Raw genomic sequence first — 24,065 nt, 5'->3', positions numbered from 1 at the left:
ATCTTTCATTTCAGCCTTTTTGTGTGTCATTATTTCCACTTACTTTTAAAACATCTTTCAGCCAGTCTAGTTGGTTGATGGTCCTTATTTTATAGTTGTCAAGGACATATAAAAATATGGTAAAGGCAGTGTTGTAAACAGCTAAAGGTTTAGTGCCAGACACGTCCGTATTTACATACTAATTCTCTGGCAAGACCTCGGGCACCTGCCTGAGTCACTGAGCTTCATTCTTGGAACAGCTTCATAGGAGAAGTAGTACCTTTGCAAATACCAGTTTTCCTCCGATGTCAGCCAGGGTTGCTGCGTTGCCACTGGTTGCTGTGTGCTCAGTGCCGCACATCTTCATCGCTGCCTGTGTCCACCTCCTCAGCAACGGTTCCATACGAGACCCGTGAGGGATTTCTGTTTTCTAACAGGAGGTGAAGTTCAAGCTCGGAAGTCTTTCACAATTTTCCTGCAGTAAAATGAGGAGTCAGGCCTGGGACTTGGCCGACATAAGCCCTTGTGGTTCTCATTTTCCTCCAGTGCCTCAGAACCCGAGCTACAGTGTTTGGTTTCAGAGTCTTTTTTTTTTTTCTTTCCTCAGGAATCACATGCAGTAGGAAAAAAGCCTGAAAATCCAGAGAATATGATTCAAGAAGGAGAACTTCTCCTATCTGTGAATGTCTTGTACCCCGTTATATTTCACAAGGTTGGTAGCAGAACCTAGTGGACAATAGGAGTAACTTTTACATAATGTGTAATTTTTGAGGATTCACATTCCTTAGAGTCTAAATTAAATGCAAGCATATGACATCTCCGTTTTAGAGATAACCATAGTCTTGATTTTTTTTTTGGCTTGTTTTAATCAGAAATGTTGAAAATAACATCAAGCTTCAACAGTCTCTTGATCAGTAGAATTACAGTTATGTTGAAATATACACCTGATTTATGCCCTGGAAGCAACTAATTCTGCAGATTCTTGTGGATGTTTTGTGGAATAGGTGGGCAGTAGAGAAATGGAAGAAGTTGTTCCCTAATTCATAATACTTGGGAACTTAGCTAACTAAAAGCAGCTCTTAATTGATTTTAAAAATGCATAGAATTAACAAGTGCAGGGTATCCAGTAATTTCATAGAGCCTCTACTAAAATAACTGTATCTTAGCCCAACATATATATATTCTAATTCTCTGAATAGGTGTGTCATAAACAGATAAGATTTAGTTGAGAATATTACTACATATAAATTGTACTTATGATTAAATAGGCTCTTACAAAGTTTCTGGAATGGACTTAGTACTATTAACTTGTTTGGTTAAGATCTCAATGAGTAGTCAGAAAGCCAAGGGCCTGGCGCAGTAGCCTAGTGGTTAAGGTGCTCGCCTTGAATTCGCTGGGATCCCATATGGGCGCCAGTTCTAATCCTGGCAGTCCCACATCCCATCCAGCTCCCTTCTTGTGACCTGGGAAAGCAGTCGAGGACGGCCTGAAGCCTTGGGACCCTGCACCTGTGTGGGAGACCTGGAGGAAGTTCCTGGCTCCTGGCTTCTGATCGGCGCTGCTCTGGCTGTAGTGGTCACTTGGAGAGTGAATCATTGGACAGAATGTCTTCCTTTTTGTCTCTCCTCCTCTCTGTTTATCTGACTTTGCAATAAAAATAAATCTTAAAAAAAAAAAAAGCTGAAAGAAGAAATCTTTGTAATTTGAAGAGAATGTAGTTAAAACACCCATTAATGCAGACAACTTAAAGAAAGCTAGCAAAATTATGTTATATCCAGATATAGCAGAATTCATCATTTATTTGCTGTTTTCTTTCAGCATAAAGAACACAAACCGTATCAGACGATCCTGGTGTTGGGCAGTCAAAAGCTCACAGAACTGAGGGATTCAATTTGCTGTGTCAGTGACCTCCAGATTGGTGGGGAATTCAGCAACTCTCCTGACCAAGCTCCTGAACACATCAGCAAAGTAAGGTGTTCCTCCACCCATGGCCCTGCCCCATGAAACACAAAGCAATGATACCAGTAGGCTAAGGAAATAGTGATCACTCCGTTAGGCTCCTAAAATCTTCTTGCAAATAAAATCATCTCCCATGCAGTTCCAGCTTTCCTTCGCTGTAGCTTCAAAACTTTTTCACAAAGCAGGCTCTACTCTTGATTTCCTCATCTCCCACTGTAGCTTTGGGGCTGTGTGTTCGCCCTGTTTAAGCTCTGTAGCTGAGATGACCCCAGAGCACCAGTCAATAAGCAGCGCCTGTTCTTTCCCTTTCACTTTCCTGGAGAGCTGCGTCAGTGCCAGGCGTCAGTACCAGAGGGGAGATAGCCAGGGAAGTTGTTCCTTGCTGATGTTTCACATTGCAGTGCCTTCACAGGCTAGAGGAGCCCCCGGGACCCGCTGGGTAAGGATGGTCAGGAGTCAGGTGGTAGACTGCCTGCCAGAAAGGTCTCAGAAAGGACTGCCACCTAATGAAGCAGCAGAGCCTTGACTCTGGGTTTTATAGGAAAGAACAAGACTGAACTAATTCTGTTGGCTGGTACAACTCTGCCAGGAAGCCCCACATTTAGTGCCCAGGTTGAGGAGAGCAGCAACGGCTCCTGTAGATAAGTGAAAAGACATTTCAGATAACTGTGGTTCATTAGAGTTTAGGTAAGAACTCTGTCCATTGCTGGTTCCTGTTCCACCAGCCACAGAAATGATGGAGTAAGTTAGGTTTCCTCCTGGTTCTTAGACTGACAGTTCCAGCATGAGGCCTTTTATAGTGGTCATCCTCGGTTAACCTTCCATGCTGTCCACCTCCCTACCCTTGCACTTGAGACCCCGGCCACTATGGCCTTCCTCAGACAAGCCACACTTTTTTGTACTTCTGAGTCTTTGAATATGGTAAGAGAGAAAGGGAGCTCACTGGTGAGTTCATTTTTGTATTTCCTGACTCAAAACTCATTTATTCTAGAACATTTTCCCGACTGTCCACTCTTTGTCATTGTGGCACCATTTCGTTTAGCCATTGCCGTGCTTGTTGCTGTATGCCGATAACTGATGTGTTTGGCGGTCAGCATCATGACTCACACACAGATCACACTTGGAGATTTCTAGTCAATTTGAAAATGGCTCTAAGATCCCCAGGTTTCTCAGGCTTGTTCTCTCAGTACTTGTCAGAATCTTTAGTGTGAAAGAGGAAGAGGGGGAATTAGTGTGCTTCAAAAAGTTCATGGGAGATGGAATTAACAAATAAGCTTCTGCTGGTACCAAAAACTGTTGGAAATCCATGTGTAGGCTTTAATAATCTGAGTTTTCCATGAATGTTCCAAAGGCTCCTGGTAAAAGGACCAGGAAATGTGGATATTATCATTTTTTAAAGGAGAAGCAGCAATCTTATGCAAAACTTCTTAACCCTACCAAAAAATATAAGGTGTAGCTGTGCAGTAATGAGATTGATTTAACAGGCACAATCTGAGTTTTCCCTCTTCCTTCTAACCATGACTTTAATGCTCAAGGCAGGTTGAGGCAGTCTTACTGCTGCCACTGTGCCATTCAAATAAATAAAGCTTAGAAATGGGATTTTTAAAAAATTCAGTATCCTAAACATGTATTTCTTAAATTATTTACTTGAGAGACAGAAAGAGACAGACAGGGTTCTATCTGCTGGTTTGTGTCCCTAAATGCTGCTAAAGCTGGTTAGTAATTATTCCAGCTTCCATGGAAAGCTGTATTGAGATCCCTCATATCTTCTGTGCTGCCCATTTATATACTGAGATAAGGGAATATTTTTAATGGATGGTTTCAGATTTATAAGAAAACAGTTCTGAGTTTTTAGACTTCACCTTGTAATTACTGATTGTGTCAAAAGGCATTAAACCGCTTACATCACTCAAATAAAATTCTCTAGAAGTGTTATGTGTTGAGCAACACAGCAAGATGGCCTGAGTGAAAATAGGAATTAATATTGCTTGCCTACCAGTTCTTACATTTGGCACAGTCGTTAAGATGCCACATGAAATGCCTACATCCTAACATTGGAGCATCCAGCTCTACTTCAAATTCCAGCATGCCCTAGGAGGCGGCAGGTAACGGATGGTTCAAGCGCTTGGGTCTCTGCATGCTTGTGGGAGACCCAGATTGAGGGCTTGCTTCCTGGCTTGGGTGTCAGCCCAGCCCTGGCCCTCACAGGCATTTGGGGATGAGCCAGCAGACAAGACTTTGCTCACTTTCTCTCACTCTCAGCCTCCTTGTACCTTTCAAATAAATTTCAAAAGGAAAGGAAAAAATATATAGAGATAATTTTTTAGAGATTCATTGAAAATACCAGAAAATGTCAGAAAAACACAATTCAGCAATCATTTTATTACTGAAGAAATACCAAAGATGCAATTGTTTTTATTTTTTTCCGCTGCCCAAATTTTTCTTTGCTCTATGTACATATATTAACATAATTGTAAGGCTTATTTAATTTCTTTTATATGTATTGATTTGAAAGGCAGGATGACAGAGAGAAAGGGAAAGATAAGAGAGAGAAAGAGATCTTCCATCTACCATTTCATTCGCCAGATGTCTTCAATGGCTGGGGCTGGATAAGGCTGAAGCCAGGAGCCAGTATCTTCATCTGGGTCTCCCACAGAGGTGACTTGGTCCATCCACCGCTACCTCCCCAGGCATGTTAGTTGGAAGCTGAAATAGAAGCAGAGCGGTAGAGGCCTCAACCAGAGCTCTAGTGTGGTATGCTAGCAGAGCAGGTAGCAGTTACCCTGCTGCATCACAGAGCTGGCTCAAGGGTTTGTTTAATTTCTAATTGGATTCTTTTCTTGAGTCTCAGGAGAATATACAAAGTTAAAATAATCAGAGTGATTAAAATAGCAGTAGGCTAAAAATGGAAAATTGTAGCAAGAGTCATCTCTCTGCCTTCATCCCTGGTGTTTAACATAGCACTTGACATGTAGTAGGTTCACATTTGTAACAGGGAGCAGGCATGTGTCCCAGTGGTTGAGAACCGTGTTCCACATCACAGTACCTAGGTTCAGTTCCCGGTTCTCGTTCCTGACTTTGGTGTCCTGATAGTGCAGACCAGAAGAGACAGCAAGGATGGCTTGATTAGTTGGGTTCCCGTCACCCACCTAGGCTAGCTGCATCACAGCCTGCACTTGGCCCCAGCCTGGCCCTGAGCAACTGGGGAGTAAACCAGCGGGTGATAACTCTCTCTGTTAATGTATCTTTAATCAGTAAAGAGGAAGTTTTAAAGAAAATTTATGACCTGAGACTGTTTATATAGTTCCATAAAGTGTTGTAGATATGTGACTTTATGATGCACAAACTTGGAGTTGATGTCAATTGTTATCACAATACTGTCTCATTTCTTATAGGATCTGTACAAATCAGCCTTCTTTTACTTTGAAGGAACATTTTACAATGACAAAAGATACCCGGAATGTAGAGACTTGAGCAGGTATAGTTCCAAGAAATCTTCTAAAAATTGTTTCTTATTTGTACTTCTTAAGGTAATAATATTTCCACAAATCCTATTATTGGAATGGGTCTTTGTCAAAAATTATTTCTAAATGTTCAAGATTTTTACTTCTGAGAGACTAGTTTAATTCCCAAATGCCTTGCAATGGCAGCACTGGGCCAGGTGACAGGGACCCAGGTACTTCAGCAATCACCCGCTGCCTCTCAGGGCACTTAGTGGGAAGCTGTATTGGAAGCAGAGCTGGAATTTGAACCAAGTACTGCAGTATGGGTTGGGGGAATCTCAAGTTACATCTTAAATGCTTTACCAAATGCCCTCCCCACCCCCAATAGCCCATATTAAATATAAAATATTTAAGCACAGTTATTTTAAGAGCACTAATTATGCACTTCTGGGTCAGGCATTTGGCACAGCAGCTTAACTGGCAGCTTGGGAGCACTCACATCCCATGGTAGAGTACCTGGCTGCTCAGCTTCTGATCCAGCTGCCTGCCAGTGCACACCCTGGAAGGCAGCAGATGACAGCTCCAGTACGTGAGTGTCTGCGGCTCCTGTGGAGACCCAGGTGGACTTCAGGCTCCAGCCTGATTCAACCCTGGCTGTTGGAGGTGTTTGGGAAGTGTCAGGGCGTAGATGATCTCCATCAGTTTGCCTGCCAGCCTGTCTCTGTCTGTCTCCCTTTCTGTGTTTGTGTCTTCATTTCAAATAGGATGAAAATGATAGAAATTAAAAAGCAGTTACATGTCTGATATTTTTGGAGTCACTTAAAGTTCTAAAAGGAAAAGAGTTTTTCCTTTCTCTAGACAGAAGGAAGAACTGTGAGACAGCAGTCTCTCAGGTTGAACAGTCAGGCCTCCAGTGCCCCCTGGTTCACCAGTGCCTCTGGGCCATTCGCATGCAGAGCATGGCCCCTGCTCAGGGGAGCGCTGGGCTTAGCAATGTTTAAGATATTAAATGGTTGTATTATGTATACCATGTTTGAAAAATGTGGGATTTGGGGGAGGCGGGAAAAACAGGGCTGACTTTGTTGCGCGCTTTACATCCCGACTGAAGTGACACACGTCACGTACCCTCCGGAAAACTGTAAGAGCTGGAAAAGGGCAGATGACATCTAAGTATTGATGCAAAGGCAGTTTTTGCCTCAGAGACCTGTTGATGTAATCGGTAGGGCAGAACTGAATGTTTGCAGTCTTGATGTCAGAGTGGCAATTGTTCAGTTAATTAGGTGAGCGGATCCTCTTCCTTTTTATGGTTTAGGGGAGCAGTGTGACATATCCTTTTCTCCTTTTCTCCATCAGAACAATCATTGAGTGGTCAGAGTCCCATGATCGAGGCTATGGGAAGTTTCAGACAGCCAGAATGGAAGATTTCACCTTCAATGACTTGTATATTAAGCTGGGGTTTCCTTACTTGTACTGTCACCAGGGAGACTGTGAACATGTTGTTGTCATTACGGACATAAGGTAGGTGGCAGCAATGTTTCCTCTTTGTTTTACAGCATAAAAGTAGAGGTGGTTGGGGCCTGATGTAGTAGGCTAGGGACTACGATCATCGCCTTGCATGTGCCAGGATCCCATGTGGGCACCAGTTCTAATCTCAGCAGCTCCTCCTCCCATCCAGCTCCCTGCTTGTGGCCTGGGAAAAAGCAATTGAGGACGGCCCAAAGCCTTGGGACCCTGTGCCCATGTGGGAGACCGGGAAGAAGCTCCTGGCTCCTGGTTTTGAATCGGCTCAGCTCTGGCTGTTGTGCCACTTGGGGAGTGAATCAGTGGATGGAAGATCTTTCTCTTCTGTATCTCTTTCTCTAAATCTTACTTTTCCAATAAAAATTAATAAATGTGATTAAAAAAAAGTAGAGGTAATTAAAAACAAAAATCATCACTGCAACTTGGTTTGGAAGCAAGCAGCAAAATTCATTCCATACAATGACAAACTGTGCCCATTTGCAGTTTCTGTTCCTTATATGTGTGTGTGTACATTTATATATGTATATATATATATATATATAAAATTTGAAAGGCAGATTTATAAAGAGAAGGAAGGGTGATCTTCCATTGTAGATGGACCCATATTGTGGATTTCTTGGCTTATTAAATTTTTATACTTGATCTTACCCAAAAGGCTGAGAAGTGGTACTAAATTTTTTACTAAAATTTGAAGGGCTGAAAAGGGTATTCTGCTATTTGATAAACATGCAATAATAATGTTTCAGCAAAGAAACATTGTAAGACTCTTCATGCCCATCTTAAGGAAATAGCAGCTTGAGAAGGACCAGCACGTCGGAATAAGCCCTGTGCTGTTGCTGGCTCAGTTCCTAAGATGATTTTAAACTTCTCATGGAACAATAAAATGCCCCTATGCTTATGGTATCAGGAACGGGGATCAGTGCTTCCAGCTCTTGGGGGCTTGGTGACTGCTCTCTGAAACTTCACGTGCTTAGGAAACTTCCAGAGGATGAAGGTAGCCAAAGGGTGAAAAGGGGCAGTGCAGTGCAGACAGTAGCTCTACGGAGCTTCTGCGAATGCTGCACAGATGAAATCCCAGTGGTGGCTGTGGCAGATCTAGGGAAGGTTGGTCCCACTGGAGCAAGGTCTGTGAGTGATGCGGAGCTGTCTGGTGGGGTGGGGGTGCGGTGGCGGTGCAGCAGTCAAACCGAAAGGCCTTTTCTTGATGCTTAACCCGTATGGCAAGTATTTTCACCATTTAATCAGAAAATAAGTACTTGGGTCCAGTGTGGTAGCAATTTAAACATTAATTTTCTATTTAACCAGAATTAGTTGTTCTGCACAGAGTAATTGAAGAGTTAAATTCTTAAGAAATAGTTGCCTGTAGGAGAGACTGATGAGACACACATAAAGCCATGCATTTATGCAACTTGCAACGTGATTAGCAGGACATTGGTGCCCCTGATAATGTTACTAAAATGTTATAAAGCTGTTCTTCTACAGGTGAAACCAGAGTCAAGGACTGCATTTAGCTCTCCAGTGTGGGTAACAGGGACCAGCATTCAGGTCATCTGCCGCCTTCCCAGGCAGCTAGGCAGGAAGCTGGATTGAACCTTGAACCAGCACTCCTGCACGGGAAGCTCACATTTGAAGTGGCACAGTGCTTGCTTGAATATGTTTTTTGTTGTTGATTTTTGAAACCAAAGTTAAAGAGGAGATAGATCTTCCATTTACTGGTTCACTCCCCAGATGATCTTGAGTCAGCACTGGGCCAGAACCAAGAGCCAGGACCTTGACCTGGTTCTCCCATTTGTATGACAGGGCCCATTTTCCAGTTCTTTTCCCATGTGCGTTAGCAGAGAGCTGGGTCAGAATTGGAGCACTTGTGTCAAATGGTGTTCATGCAGGATGTCAGTGTCATAGTTAGCAGCTTTACTTGCTATACCACACACTGGTGCCATATTTAATTTTTTTAAAAATATCTGTTCATTTCCTTCATTTTTAATCTTTTTTAAAAGATTTATTTTCATTAGAAAGTCAGATATACAGAGAGGAGGAGAGACTCTTCCATCTGCTGATTTACCCCCTCAAGTGGCCACAGTGATCGCTCCTGAGCTAATCTGAAGCCAGGAGCTAGGAGCTTCTTCTGGGTCTCATGATTGCATGCAGGGTCACATGGCTTTGGAACTGGAGCCCACATGGGATTCCAGCATGTGCAAGCTGAGGACTTTAGCTACTAGGCTACCATGCCGGGCCCTATATTTAATTTTTTAAAAATCTTATTTTAGAATTGTCAGGTACCTTTAGAATAATTTGTGCAGTCGTTTCATTTTGTAGAAGAATTTAAAGTCCATCATGATTTATGGGTTTTTTTTTTTTCTAAAGCCATATACTTAGTGACACACTAGGGATTAACTATTTTATTAAAACCTGGTTTCTGGCCTGGCGCTGCTGCACCGGGATCCTGTATGGCTGCTGGTTCTAATCCCGGCAGCTCCACTTCCCATCCAGCTCCCTGCCTCTGGCCTGGGAAAGCAGTCGAGGACAGCCGAGAGCATTGGGACCCAGCACCTGCATGGGAGACCCAGAGGAAGCTCCTGGCTTCTGGCTTCAGATCAGCCCAACTCTGGCTGTTGTGGCTGTTTGGGGAGTGAAACATCAGACAGAATATCTTTCTGTCTCTCCTCTCTGTATATCTGACTTTGTAATAAAAATAAAACAAGTCTTTAAAAAAAAAAAACTTAAGAAAAACAAAACCTAGTTTCTTAATTCTCACACCTGAAACTCAACTCTTCTGGTTCAGTTTCATCAGGAGCCAGACTTGAGTTCTCCTAAAGGGAAGAGTGAAAAAAAAAAGTGAGCAGTGTTGTAACAAGATCATCTGCATAAAATACCACTGAGTAGCAGATGTGAGGCAGCACCAAGGGTTGTGTGGGAGTACATGCAGGAAAAGCCATTGAGCAGTTCCACAGGAAAGTATTTTGTGGAATTCAAATCACACTTGGTGTAACAACCTATTTACCTCATGTTTGTAAGCAACAACTGAAAAATAATGTTTAAATATATTTAGTCCTTTACAACTCTTCCAGATTTGCCTTTAACGTGTTCACTTCTTTCCCCATGGCCAAAAGGCTTGTGCATCATGACGACTGCCTGGATAGGACACTTTATCCCCTTCTCATCAAGAAGCACTGGCTGTGGACCAGAAAATGTTTTGTTTGTAAAATGTACACAGCTAGGTGAGTGGTAATGTTTTTCTTTGGAAAGTATTGGGTTTTCAGCAATGAAGCAATTCTGACTTATGGTACATTACTGTCCCATTATGGATCTGAGGACTCATATTTTGCATATGTGGACAGGTGCCATAAAATCAGTGTGATGGATTAAAATCAGTGTTTTTTTAAAGATTAGAAAATAGGTTACTCATATAGAAGTGCACGGGGTGGCCAGACTTCAGTGCTCAAAGAGCCACGTTTGGCCTTCAAAAGATCTGAAAGGCAGACCAACAGAGACATCCAGCTGCTGGTTCCCTCCCCACACGGCTGCAGTCAGGATCCAGGAGCCCTTCCCAGGTCTCCCGGCCTGGTAGCAGAGGCCAGGCACTTGGGCCACCCTGTGCTGCCGCCCCCAGTGCACCAGCAGGAAGCCATATTCGAGGTGGACTAGCTGGCACCTGATCCCTCACTCCAGTGTGGAATTGGGGGTGTTGTAAGTGGTGGCTTCACCAGGTGCCCCGCAGTGCAGGCCCATCTTCTCCTTGTGTGTAGTTTTCAGCTTCATCCCACGTTTTCGATGAGAAACTCCTGCATGTATGTCATGACATCAAAGCATTGCATACAAAGCTTGGTTTACATAATTCTGTGTGCTTAGATTTTACGTGTTTCTCATGTGGGTCAGCATTCAGAAGCCTCGTAAACTAGTTTTAGATTCTCCACCACAATATGATTTTCTGAAAGATTAACAGGAAATCAGAAATCGGGTATCAGAGAAAAAGGAAAACTTGTTAAAAGCAAATAGTCCGTAAGATGCAGAACCCAAACAGGCATGCAAATGGAATTTCATCTCAAGAACGAACAGGTAATGGTAAATAATACTGTCGTCTTCCATTCATATATGTTCTAAGTGGTAACATTTTAACCTCAGTTCTAGATCACACAATTAGAAGTGTATCAGTATTCATTTATTAACAGGACAGAACTGTCAGGCTTGAAGCATCTCATTTTCCTAGTTTCTCAAGATGGCCCGTGGGGTAGACACTTGGTGTGTGCCGAGATGCCCACATCCTGGAAGAGCCTTGGTTATAGCCTAGGAGGCATTCGGTGACAGCACAAGTAGCTACTTTCCTGCTACCCACGTGGGAGACTCGGATTGTGTTCCCAGCATCTGACTTTCGCCTGACCTTGGCATATAAGGAGCAAATCAGTGGATAGGAAATCTGTTTTAATGATCTTCCGAAAATTTTTTCCTAAAACAAAACAAAAAATGTGGCCTATCAAAAGAATTCCTAATCATCAGGCTGGAATTGTCAGGTGAGCCACTGCCTACACTCCTAGCATCCCAAATGGGCACCAGTTGGATCCCAGCTGCTCCACTCAGAGTCAACTCCCTGTAATGCACCTGGGAAAGCGGCAGATTATGGCCCAAGCCTTTCTACCCCATACCCACATGGGGGACCCAGTCTGGCCCAGCCCCAGCCATTGTGCCAATTTAAGGAGTAAACCAGCAGATGGAAAACCTCTCCCCCCAACCCCGTCTTCAAATAAATCTTTAAAAATTACTAAATAGATAAGTCATGGCTAGGGGTTTTCAAGTAGATTTTAAAGTCTTCTCCACTTACCTTTTTTTTTTTTTAAAGATTTATTCATTCCATTACAGTCAGATATACACAGAGGAGGAGAGACAGAGAGGAAGATCCTCCATCCGATGATTCACTCCCCAAGTGAGCCGCAACGGGCTGATGCATGCCGATCCGAAGCCGGGAACCTGGAACCTCTTCCGGGTCTCCCACGCGGGTGCAGGGTCCCAATGCATTGGGCCGTCCTCGACTGCTTTCCCAGGCCACAAGCAGGGAGCTGGATGGGAAGTGGAGCTGCTGGGACCAGAACCGGCGCTCATATGGGATCCTAGGGCTTTCAAGGCGAGGACTTTACCCGCTAGGCCACGCCGCCGGGTCCTCCACTTACCTTTAAGGGTGGGTGTTATCAACAGCACCTGCAGATGCTCATTTGCCTTTCAGAGTGTCTAGACAAGTAAGTGCTCGAAGCTGCATTTTCCCATAACTGCAGGACATACCTTAACAGCATACTGAAAGTATGAAAACTGATTGTAATGATGTGTTTTTTTTTTTTTTAACCACAGATGGGTGACAAACAATGACAGTTTTGCACCACAGGATCCATGTTTCTTTTGCGACGTTTGCTTCCGAATGCTCCATTATGACTCAGAAGGCAACAAACTCGGGGAATTCCTTGCTTATCCTTATGTTGATCCTGGAACCTTTAATTAAATACCTGCCCCTCTGAAGTACACCAGTCCTCTTGGGTTGGTTATTCTATTTTCAAAATACACCACTGAGGCACAGATCCATATGGAATAGTAGTCATCCAAACGTTTAGAAATTTTCACTCCAAAGTACAGTTTAATGCGTTTTATTCATCTGAAGGGGCTTTATATCTTACTGAAAACCTTTCTATATGCTAAACAAACACTCTGGTGCATACATATATTCTCATTGGTTTCTCCATGGCCAGCCTCTTCATCGTATCAAGTGCTTTTTGCTAAGGCTACACTTCAGCTGAGATACATCAGGCAGTGGCTGTATTTTGGAAATTCTCTGAAGAATTTGAGTTACCTCTTCTACCATGAGACTCCAAGGTAAATATCCTTCAAATATCTGTGATAAAATGTTCAATCTTGTTGATGACACATGTTGAGACGATACACATAAATAACCAACATGTAAAGGTGCTGCGTATACCCAGTCCTTCACAGAAAGAGCTTCATTTTGCGGCAAAAAACATTGGTATTATGACTCAAACTATAGCCATAGGGAGGGAAGAAATCAAGATTCTGTGAAAAGCTAGCTTTGGCACACTTATACTGTTGGGTAAATAATAATCCTTTATGAAAAAAATTTAAAGGAAATACAGGAATTTGGGGCCTATCCACTTCTCTGCTTTCTATACTGTAATAACCCTAACTCCTCTTTCATTCTCTGACAGGATACCTTTTAGTCAACTTCCAGGTCTAGAGCATCATAAAAAATTATACCTATTTATTGAAATGTTTCATGGAAACCTTTTTTTAAGTGGCAATTTTAAGGGGTTTTTTTTTAGGATTTTAAATTAATCATTTCACTTCTCTCTCCTAGGTTATATTCAAATTCAGCATGAGCACAGAATTCTACAGAAGGCTCAGAACAAGCACTTACCATATACCCAAAACCTAACAAAACCTATAACCGCCTGTTAAGGCAGACAGTGTTTTCAGGAATAAAATGTGTGTAGTCAGTTGAATTAGCTGGTCTGAAGATGAGAAGAACCCACTTCTGCTATGTCTAGTGAGGTCTTTCACTAATTATGTCAGTAACACGGGATCAGCATGGAAAACTAAAAGGCCCCTTCTGTGTAGGGCTTACGCGTGCCTGTTTTTAGTTTCCTGTATCCAGGGGTGCAGACATAGAGCAGATTCAACAATTCAAAGATACATATACTTACACCCAACTTGAAGACTGCATTGATGTAGGTCTTCAGGAAGTCGATTCATTTTAATTTCATACTCAGTAGAAAGAAACTTCTAACTGTATTTTGGGAACTATATCTCTGATCCAAGACAGTTGCTCTTTAAAGAGTTCAGTGATGTAGGTTATGCTAGATCCAACAGACAGCCCCTACTCCCTTCCTGTGCCCATGGGCCAAAATAAGTTAGCTGAACTGCATGTAAAAAAAAAAAAAAAAAAGCCTTTGCCCATGTGCAAGATTAGATGTTAGACCTGATGTCTAACAGAAACATTCAGTACAGTGGCAGCAAAAAAATAGGCAAAATCTACAATAGGCAAAATCTACAGGTATAATTAAGGGCTTAAAAGGTTTTCTGGAATGTGTGGTCCCACAAAGTCCTGATCAGATGTTCTGATTCATGTAATATAAATTACAGTCATTCCTGCTAGGTTGTGCGTAAATTACTCTTTAAATATAACCCAATGATCAAAAGAAAAGCTTAACAGTATGCACCTACAACATATATTTTGGTAGCTAACTTTGAATTCTTAACTACTTAACTGTAGGCATTATTTTCCAAATACAGAATTTTATTACATGCCTGAAAAGGTTCTTGGTAGTTACTCATAAAACTTGCTCAGCTCTAAGACAGCTGGCTGCCAGTCAGCCTGCAGCAGAGGACAAGGTTCAAGAAGGCAGTTGTGCTGTAAGGAAAGAGCCTACATCAAGGCAGACTGCAAGCAGACATGAAGGGCTGCACTGCTGCTGCTGCTGCTGTCTCCACACACTGGATGCTCTGTGTCTTCGTGGGAAAGCTTTAGCTCCACTGGGTGAACAGAGAGAAATAACATTTCTTTATTTTTACAGGTTTGAGTTCACTTTTTTAATCTTGTTTCTACAAACAATTCAGTCTCTTAAGAAATTGTTTCTTGAGCAGTAAATCCATGAGCCCACACCTTGGAAAAATGGCAAAGAAGTAATTTACTAGTGGAGTTTTATAGAAAAATTCTTTAATCAAAACAAGTTTACACATTGACACTTATGGCTTAACTAGAATAAACCTGTCAAAGTTAAAATTGAATTATGGACCAAAACGGGTATGTAATGTAACAGCAGAGTTAAAACACAGGTCCTAGCTTCCACTGTAAGACCTCTCAGATGCAAAGTCCAGTTAGTGAGACACTTCAAAATTTTAACCCGCAGATGAACCAATTACCGGAAAAGTCAACATACGATGCATTTCACTCACAAACACTGGTGTTAAAAATCCCCCTCCCACATCATATCATGTCAAAACATAAGTATCTTCCTATCTATTAAAACCACCAACTGCCCTAACATTCAAAATTTTAGGATACTATCCTTTGTCACATACCTAGAATCTTTGATAACATTGCTTTTCTGTGATTTAGTCTCTACTTTTTGTAATATAATCATCCTGTTGCATGTATGATACCAAAAATGGAAATACAAATTTCTGACACATCCATGTTTTCAGTTAGTTGCTTTGTATAGTATTTATATTTCCTGCATAAGTATAATGGACTATTTTCTTCCCAATTAAAATTAATGGTTTTCTTAATGAGTGTGACTTTGTAGAATATTTAGGGACTTGAGACATTAAACTTACTGTTTTCAGTTTTAGTTACGAATGCCTGAAAAGGATCTTACATGGTTGAGCCCCTAAAGCCAGATTTATAAAACATGCCCAACGTGTTCTCTATGGAAGTCATGTGACTTCACTGAACCCCCAGCAGCAAAACTAAATTACTTCCAAAAATCAAGTTTGTTCTGTAACTCTTAGAACTGCCAGTCATGACACAAAGGCATAAGAGACCACACACTGTTCCAGAGAAGCAGGATAACACAGCACAATATAGAGACTATGAAATTAAAATTAACTTTTGGTAAAAGGAAGGAGTGAGTAGTTGTATAGAAGTAACATTTTCTCTACCATAAAAATGCTCAACTTCTACAAAACCCACAGTGAAAAGACAGCCTGGTAAAGCCAAGATTTGTATAAACTATGCACAAAACCCATGGCATTTAGAGGAAAGGTTTATACAAGTAGCATTTTTAAAAATGTAACTTTGTTCTACCAATTCACATAAACACACAATAATTGAAAATATGCTACAACCATGTCTGGAAAGGCAGTTTTAACATTTCCTAAATGGATTCCCCCACATTTACGGTATAATGTAGCTGTTAATACTGCACAAGAACGATTAGTGAGAAGTTTCATTACTTATAAACAGAGATAAAGGAATTTTCTCCCTCAAGACAAGTTTTAAAACATCAAAACCTATGCTTATAAAAATTTAAAACTTTGGGCCATCTAAATGTTTCCAATGAAAGCCAATACAATCTTCTCAACTATTTAACTTCCATGTCCACCTAGTTGTCAAGCATAGACTCTGTCAGAGGTATTTCCGTCTCCCTCTCGTCACTGGAGGGCCTAGAAAAAAGGAAAGCAAGGTGTTACACTATGAATAGGCTTCTCCTTTAAATTTTTGTTATACCATGTTGTATTTTCTTCCCACAATATTAGAGCATCATTTCCAGCTTCAAAGTAAATTCTCTAAGTACATCTTTAATTTCTAAAAAATTTCATAATTACAGCAGAGCTTGACTTCCAAGTCCTTCAGTGGAAGGAACTAAGACCTGGATGACTGTGGTGCTAGTTGTTTTAAGCAATGTTGTGATTTACAGTAACCTGTAATTCTACATCTAATTTCTAACATTTTCACAATTCAAGTAAGTTTGAAAGGAGGTCATAAGCAGTATCTTAGTAAAAACAAGTCCAGGGAAAGTCAAGCTCTGCTATCTTGAATACAAATTACCTGTATGCAATTTGTCACTTGTATTTATATTTTTTCTACTCTTCATTTGCAATTTGCTCACTGAAAACCAGGGACCCATTAACCTTAGAAAAGCTCTGGTAGAACTGAGCGCGTAAGGAAACACTGCAGAGCATCCTCACTTTTTCTTGCTGCTGGCCTCGTGGCCGTCCTTGTTTTCCTCGGTGCTTTCTCCGTTGTGCTGCGGCTGAGTGCTCTCTTGTGCATCAGCCCCTCCATTCACAGTCTTTGAGCCTTTGGAGTTACAATGGGAAACGTAATTAGAATGCACAGGAAGAATGCTATGCCTTCCTAGAGCTAAAACCCACTCAAGACCCTCAGTCTCCTTATATATTGAATTACATTAATTCAGACTCCGTGGATTAGTAAAGCAACAAGACTATATAACTTAAATCTTTAACACACTATGGTTTTATTTCTTAGAAAAACACTGAACATCACAAACATTTTCAGCTTTAATGATAATTTAGAACTAGAAGTGTTAAAAGTATTTGTAACAGATATGATGTTGATGCTTAATAAGTAAGTAACAGGATATTTTTCTTGTAAATCTTATTAATCTTAAAACAGACCTAATGATAGCAAACCAATCTAAAAGCTTTTGAAATGTAGATTTCTACTTTAAAACTGCATGGAATGGGGGTTGTACAATCTCAGAGTCACTCAACCACACACTCTGAACTGTTTATGGATGAAGTGGTATATCTGACATTTTCCTGGATTTTATCAGGGTAAAACTACGTTACGCAGGTATGGAGTCTTCCTTATCTGACATGCTTGGGGCCAGATGTGTTTCAGATTTTTGGAATATTTGCATAACAAAATGCAAACTCAAAAATTAAATATAGTAAAAAAATTGAGTATGAAACAAAGCACATTAGCATTGCCAATTCAGCCTGTAGTTAAGGCATCACCATACTTCCTGACTCACAGTACAGTGACACACTATTTACAATGAAAATCAATGAAATCAAGGTGCTATTTCAGAGCAAAATTTTCTGTATACAACAGACATGTCCATGAACCTTCTCGCCAGCCTTTGGACAGTAAGGTGAACGTGTTTCTGGTAACTTGGCAGCGTAACTGCAGAATGCCTTTGTCACTGGCTAATGTGGCAAACAGCACCCACCTACCATCTTGTGCACTGGCCAAAATGTTACTGTGTATTTCTTGTGTCTTATTCTGTTTTGTTTTTGTTTTTTTTAGGTGGAAGCACCAGAAGCAGTTGAGGGAACAGGAAATAGGCTCTTGTTAAGGGATGAAGTATTTTCTAGTCACCTTTCTCATTAGCAGAGGTTTTTGTGCTCAATCTGTTGGGGTTTATGAACGGTGCTCTAGTCTAGTTCCCATCATTTGCTGTATGGGCAGCTTTTCTGCAGCATTCATGGCCTTTGTGTCATCACTGTTCTCACAGTCACCTTGAGAACCAGCTCACCAATTTCACTTCCAGCCAAATGGTAAAGTCTGAGCGTATGTTTCGGCACATGTCAAAGCCATTTAAAAACAATCCTGCCAAGAGTTAAAGAGCTGGCCTACAACGGACGACCACATACCTGTTTGTTCCTTTTCTAGCTTTTTGTTTGTCCCTTTCTTTCCTTGGTCTTTGGTTTTGTTTGCTTCCTCGTGCTGTCTTTGTTCAGCAAGAGACTTATTCAGCACTTGTGTGATCACAGAATCCCCTTCACCAACCAAAAACATGTTTTTAAACTTGTTATACAGCATTGTAGACTTTTCCATGATAACTTGGCTAACTTTGAATCGCCGTATCTGAAAACAATACACATTCGTAATCATTTTCCTTGGCATTTTGCTTTTTAAAATGAGAAAGTTTTCAAGATCTGTCCCTTGAAATCACTTACTTTTTTCAGCGTTGTAATCATCTCTGTGTGTTTCTGGGCTTGTTGCATTGTGACCTGAAGTGAAGCCAGTTCATCCAAGGCCTCAATGCATCTGTTCACATCCTTCATAATAAAACAGGGATTTTGTAACTGCTCATTGTCACCACATATCATCTATTTCTCAAGTTTCTTAAACATCACAAAATAACATAAAATAAACAATAACTGCCTTTTATTTTAGGTCCACATACTTTAAAAATCCAGGTGGAAAAAAAAATAAAGCAGCACTGTATCTTTGAATGAGTTTAAACACTTACAAGATTATCAATTTTGAGTGAATTTTTAATTTCAGCATGTATCCTTTGAAGCCGAGAATCCATTGATGTTTCTATAAATTAAAATATGTGAAAAACAGTAAATAGTTTTTCCAAAATCAGAATTTTGTAGAGTCTTAGCAAAGTACAGTAGAAAGACCTGGTAAATTCAAAAAAAAGTCCTCAATAACTTTAACAAGAACCTTATATAAATGAATAGTATCTAAGAATAAAGCGTTATCTGCTACTTTGAAACTTGGTTCAGGGATGCAACATGCACCACAGTAACTCAAAATCATCACCTAGCTGTGTTTGTTTCTAAAATATTCTATATGCAATTTTGAACTTCTTGACACTCCAATCCTTAAATATCTGCTTTACCCTTAGGTATTTAACCAAAGCATCTGTCAAAAATGGAAAGCACCTAACCTTTGACAAAGCAACAAAACACACAAATAATGAACGTTAAAATGCAAAGACAAGACTTATGTCCACTTGACTGTGGTAAAAAATATTTATGTGGAATCCATTGTGGATTTGAAAAATAGCAGATAAAAACAAAGTTAGATTGATTTATGGTAAATTAAGTATATATAAACCCTTCTTTCTATGTATAGTTGTATTTTATACATCTTAGGAAGTGAAGTTAACTAACCTCGCTTCTTCTCCACTTTCTTAACTTCTGGCTTCTTTCCTTCATCTTTATTCTGCCTATCAAATGTTAACACAAACATTTCAAAACATTGGAAGTCGTGACTGATTATCAAATGCCCACAATCCCTTAGGTAACCTTTAAAGTAATATACAACCTAGACCACAGGAACTACTGTATTTCTTTCTAACTCTGCAGCTGCACAGAATTAATTTAAGCAGAACTCAAACAATTTTTCAGTTACAACACAATAAAGATCTAAAGTTGTTATGGTGAAATTTTCTTTCGAACATTAATGTGTTATAATAAGACCAAATTCAATCAGAATTAGTGGATAAACAGGCCACAATGAGAATACCTATGATTGTTTAATGGATTCTGTGTCACAACTGTGTTTAAAAGCCAGCATCTCAAAACAAATGATTTAATTTTGCCAACATCTTCAAAGGATCCATAATTTCAGCAATTTTTTACTTCAAGGCTCAACAAAACTTATTTAAGATCATTGTGTGATATTTTGAAAAATATTTAGCCAATGTATCAAACTCAAATGACATCTAACATTAACAATATTTTGCAAATGAAAAGGGACCATATTTTACTGTAAATCACAAAAATAACCATTTAAAATTACAATCTTGGTCATTTCTAGTACCATGGCTTACAGAGTTCAGGCCATATTATCAACGAATTGAAATAGACAAGAACACAAAAATACCTAAAAATCGGTTTCTTTTTTTTACAAAAAAACTTTATTTTAAAATTCTGGTTACAGGTTCATTTTTCGTAACAAGTCTACTATTTAATCTCTCAGGATTAAAAAACAATTAAGATTCTCAAGAACAACAAAGGAATGTCAAGGGAAGGGCACAAGTGCCCCCACTCGGGTATAATAGCTATTCCAGTTTAATATCTAGCTTCAAAACAAAATGAAAGTTTATATTTTCTAAATGAAAGTATGTACAACCACCATCTTCATCTAACGTTCAAACACAAAGCTTCATTTTAAGCTCAGCAAAAAAGAACCAAAAACAAAAACCAGGAATGATGGCGGACCTTAGAATGTAGTGTGTACCTTACAGGATATTTTGTTAACAATCATAACACAGTAATAATGCCATTAATAAATGAAGTCCTCAATTTAGAATCTGGAACATTCTTCCATCAAAGGGGGGTAGGGAAAAATTCAGTCCAATGAGTCTGTCTCAAGATCTTCATCTCTTGTTTGCTCCACTTGTATTCTCTTTTCAGTTACTGGATTAATGCTTTGAGCCCAAAATGAGATATATTTTTATTACTGTAGATTACATGTTGTTTGGCTGGGAATACAATACAATAAACTTTATTTTGCATAATGCATTTCACACAAGATGCATCTGAAATGCTTTACAGAGCAAAACTGTCCAAAGTACAAAGTTTTGTAATAACAGGAGAAGGAAAGAAAACACAAATATTAGAATTTGAGAAAGTTACATTGGAGGACATTCAAAAGAAACTGAGATACATAGATAACTTGGAGATACTGAAGAAAAGGTTGGGCTAGATTTACTAAACAGCAATTGCTTTTGTAACTTATTTTGGGAAGCACAGTAAAGTTAAAAGCAACAAACAGTTCAACTTTTCAAGTGAAAAGAGAAAAGAAAGGTAACAAAAAGTATTTACAGAAGTGATCAAAGTCTTATGGGAGTAACATTTCTGAACCTCAGCTTATGGTTTTAAATTACTCCCTCAGCAGCTAAAACTGCTAATAATATCCTCCAAACTAAGAAGTCAGAGTCAAATGCTGTAATGATTTTCAGTTTAAGAATGTATTATTATATAAGGAAAAAACACAGAACTATCCTCATTGCTAACTTTGTCTTTAAGGACTCAGAGCATGTTTCTAAATTCACCTCTTCACAAAAACAACAAAAATTTTAGTCAGAATGCAAGACACTTGACAAGAAAGAGAAGCATTTCAGAGAAAACTCAGAAATGACAGTCTATAATAAAGACAAAGTCTATCATTACCATTCTTATTACTTCTTCTAATAAAATTTTAATTAATTGGGGAAAAATTCCCCAATGTTAAGTATATATCATCTCTAAAGATCCGAACAGTGCAGCTGACGGAGAGGTGCCTGCCCGCCGTCAGGCTTCCCGTTCCTGGCACCTGCACTGCCCTCTGTGCTCTTGCCAACTTTGCTGGTCTGTAGGGGAGGCCTGCTGGTATGATTAGTATGTCCTGCATCCTTTCTCTACCAATATATCATCACCACTTTTTGTATACTTATTATACAAATAAACAGCATAAATACATTTTCTGCAAAGCCACTAACAGTAAATCACTTCACATTCAGTTTAAAGTAATTTACAGGGTGATTGTCATCCCTTACTCAGAAAAGAATGAAGCCCAGAATCAGATAACCATTGTACACCGAAGATTTGTTTCTATTAAATTGGAAAAATTACTTCTTCAAAAGGCTTCATTGTAGGCTGGAAAATGAAAATCTATTGTTTAAAATTTTCATGCTAGCCTTAAAACAAGTTCAAAATTTGTAATGAAGAAATACTTACTGCTCAGTTTCCATTTGTTCCTCCTGCTTGCGTTTTCGATCTGCTTCCTTCTCATGCTGGCCTTTGAGCATATTCCTTCTGTGTGCAGTCTGAAAGTTTCTTCCACCTTTTCTCTTCTGTTTTATGTAAGAATTAGAATGGATTCAGTAAGCTATCAAGTCTTAGGAGAAAAACACAGCTAGTTTAAGGACCAAAAACTTAAAATTTAGTAATTAGAAAATTACCCCCAGGCCTGGAAAGATGGCCTACTGGCTAAATACTCGCCTTGAACACGCCAGAATCCCATATGGGCACCAGTTCAGTCCCAGCTGCTGCACTTTCCAAACAGCTTATGGCCTGGGAAAGCAGTCGAGGACGGCCCAAAGCCTTAGGATCCTGCACTCACGTGGGAGACCAGGAAGAAGTTCCTGGCTCCTGATTGACTCAGCTCCAGCCATTGCAGCCACTTGGGGAGTGAACCATCAGATGAAAGATCCTTATCTTCTCTCTCTAAATTGCCTTTGATAGAAATAAATATTTCCAAAAATAAAGTTATTTACCACCAAATTACTTTCAGAATAAATCTGTAAAAGTCATAACCAACTTTCCTGATAGGTGGGATTATTTTAAGTATAATGTAAAAACGTCAAATGAATTTAGGATAGACAATATAGCAAAATTTTAAAATGACATTTCAGGTTTATTCAAGAGGCAGAGAAGACACAAAAATGGAGGGTTCCCATCACTGGTTTACTGCCCAAATGCCCTAAATGGGTCCTGAATGTCAGGGACCCAACAACTTGAGCTATTCCTACCAGCTCACACTAACCAAAGGTTTCCAATCAGGAGCCAAGTGCAGGATGGGACTTGACCCAGGTCACAGTATGGGTCACAGACATCTTAACCATGTCTTTACAGCAAGGCCAAATGTCCCACTCCCAAATAACCGTTTTAACACAACCAATTAAATCTACTCAGACTAAATTTAATCTTAACTCTAATAAATCTACTCAGACAAAGAAATACTGAAAGCTTAGGAGGCGAAGCATAATAATTATGGAAAATCTAAATTTACAACAAAGCAGTATTTTCACACGTATGTAAACTCTACCTTTTCCCCTTCTTGATCATCTCCTTCTTCTTCAGAATCAAAGGTGAACGTGACCACTGGTTTAGCTACATTTTTCCTTTTTGATTCAACTTCTTTCTTCCCCTCTTTTTTGTCTGGTTCTTTTCGTGGCTTATCCTCTTCCTTCTGGCCCTCCTCTTCCTTTTTAAGCTGCTTTTTAGGTGGCTTTTCTTCTTGCCCCTTTTTCTTATTTTTGTCTTCCTCAAGAATCCTATTTTGGAAAGTCCAATAATGTAAACATCATTTATATTTAAACACAAATTTAAAACATTGTTGTTTGAGAACTAAAAGAAATCATCTTTGCAGTGTGAAAGGGTCCCAACTTTTACATGAGGATATATCAAAAAATGTTTATTTTGGTGCAAAAAGAATTTTTTTAAAAGGCACTGTTTATTTTTTAACTGGAAAGTCATATATACAGAGAGGAGGAGAGAGAGAGAAGAAGATCTTCCATCCACTGATTCACTCCCCAAGAACCCGCGATGCCGGAGCTGAGCAAATCTGAAGCCAGGATCTAGGAACTTCTTCTGGGTCTCCAACACGGATGCAGGAACCAAGGCTTTGGGCCATCCTCGACTGCTTTCCCAGGCCACAAAAACGGAGCTAGATGGGAAATGGGGCTGCCAGGATTAGAAACGATACCCATATGAGATCCTGGGGCATGCAAGGCAAGGACTTTAGATGCCAAGCTACCAACGCCAGGCCCGGTACAAAAAGAATTTTGAAATTTGAAATTTGTTTTAAAATATATATTTCCATGAATTTTGTCAAGTCCCTTTGTCAGCACAGATTTCACAATGTTTATGCACCAAAATAAAACTTAATGTTTTAGCTGCATTGTCAATGAACCTGCCAAAATACTCTTGTGTCAGGTAAGTATACAATCCAGTAAACATAGTGTCAGACACTACTTAACTGCCTTGCGCCTAAAGTATTGCTGTCACCAACAGATTTCACTGGCATTGCTCAAACAAGTCAACCTGCCTAAACTGCTCCAATACCCTATGACCGGGCAATACTGTTTTAGCCAATCTCATGGTCTGTACACTGAACCAAAGCAATAGCTTTACAAATATCGAAGCTCTGCCAAGCCATTTTAAAACTCTGACTTTGAATACCTAATAATAATAATACT

The 24,065-nt window shown here is 39.9% G+C and overlaps 2 protein-coding genes across 3 annotated transcripts in view; one reads left to right on the top strand and one right to left on the bottom strand.

Annotated features, from left to right (window-relative positions):
- The window catches only part of SNAPC3 (small nuclear RNA activating complex polypeptide 3), a 35,167-nt gene extending 22,754 nt beyond the window's left edge, over nt 1-12,413 (top strand). The window contains exons 4-9 of one of the 2 annotated variants that reach the window (XM_004581092.4): nt 587-691; nt 1,799-1,948; nt 5,335-5,417; nt 6,736-6,900; nt 10,014-10,121; nt 12,241-12,413. In XM_004581092.4, coding sequence (XP_004581149.2) covers nt 587-691; nt 1,799-1,948; nt 5,335-5,417; nt 6,736-6,900; nt 10,014-10,121; nt 12,241-12,388 — 759 coding nt within the window. In that variant the 3' untranslated portion in view covers nt 12,389-12,413. Of the gene's footprint in view, nt 1-586; nt 692-1,798; nt 1,949-5,334; nt 5,418-6,694; nt 6,901-10,013; nt 10,122-12,240 lie in introns of those variants that run through there. The other variant, XM_058672559.1, reaches the window with a different exon arrangement.
- A 3,232-nt stretch (nt 12,414-15,645) lies between these two features.
- PSIP1 (PC4 and SRSF1 interacting protein 1) overlaps nt 15,646-24,065 on the bottom strand; it is a 40,629-nt gene continuing 32,209 nt past the window's right edge. Inside the window, exons 9-16 of the mRNA XM_058672166.1 lie at nt 22,913-23,141; nt 21,823-21,938; nt 19,270-19,325; nt 18,618-18,688; nt 18,322-18,423; nt 18,016-18,229; nt 16,585-16,696; nt 15,646-16,059 (exon numbers count right to left, since the gene is read on the bottom strand). Coding sequence (XP_058528149.1) covers nt 15,999-16,059; nt 16,585-16,696; nt 18,016-18,229; nt 18,322-18,423; nt 18,618-18,688; nt 19,270-19,325; nt 21,823-21,938; nt 22,913-23,141 — 961 coding nt within the window. The 3' untranslated portion in view covers nt 15,646-15,998. The remainder of the gene's footprint in view (nt 16,060-16,584; nt 16,697-18,015; nt 18,230-18,321; nt 18,424-18,617; nt 18,689-19,269; nt 19,326-21,822; nt 21,939-22,912; nt 23,142-24,065) is intronic.

This window comes from Ochotona princeps, chromosome 14 (assembly GCF_030435755.1).
Source record: "Ochotona princeps isolate mOchPri1 chromosome 14, mOchPri1.hap1, whole genome shotgun sequence".
NCBI classification, from domain to species: Eukaryota; Metazoa; Chordata; class Mammalia; order Lagomorpha; family Ochotonidae; genus Ochotona; species Ochotona princeps.
This window is presented reverse-complemented; position numbering and strand designations above follow the sequence as displayed.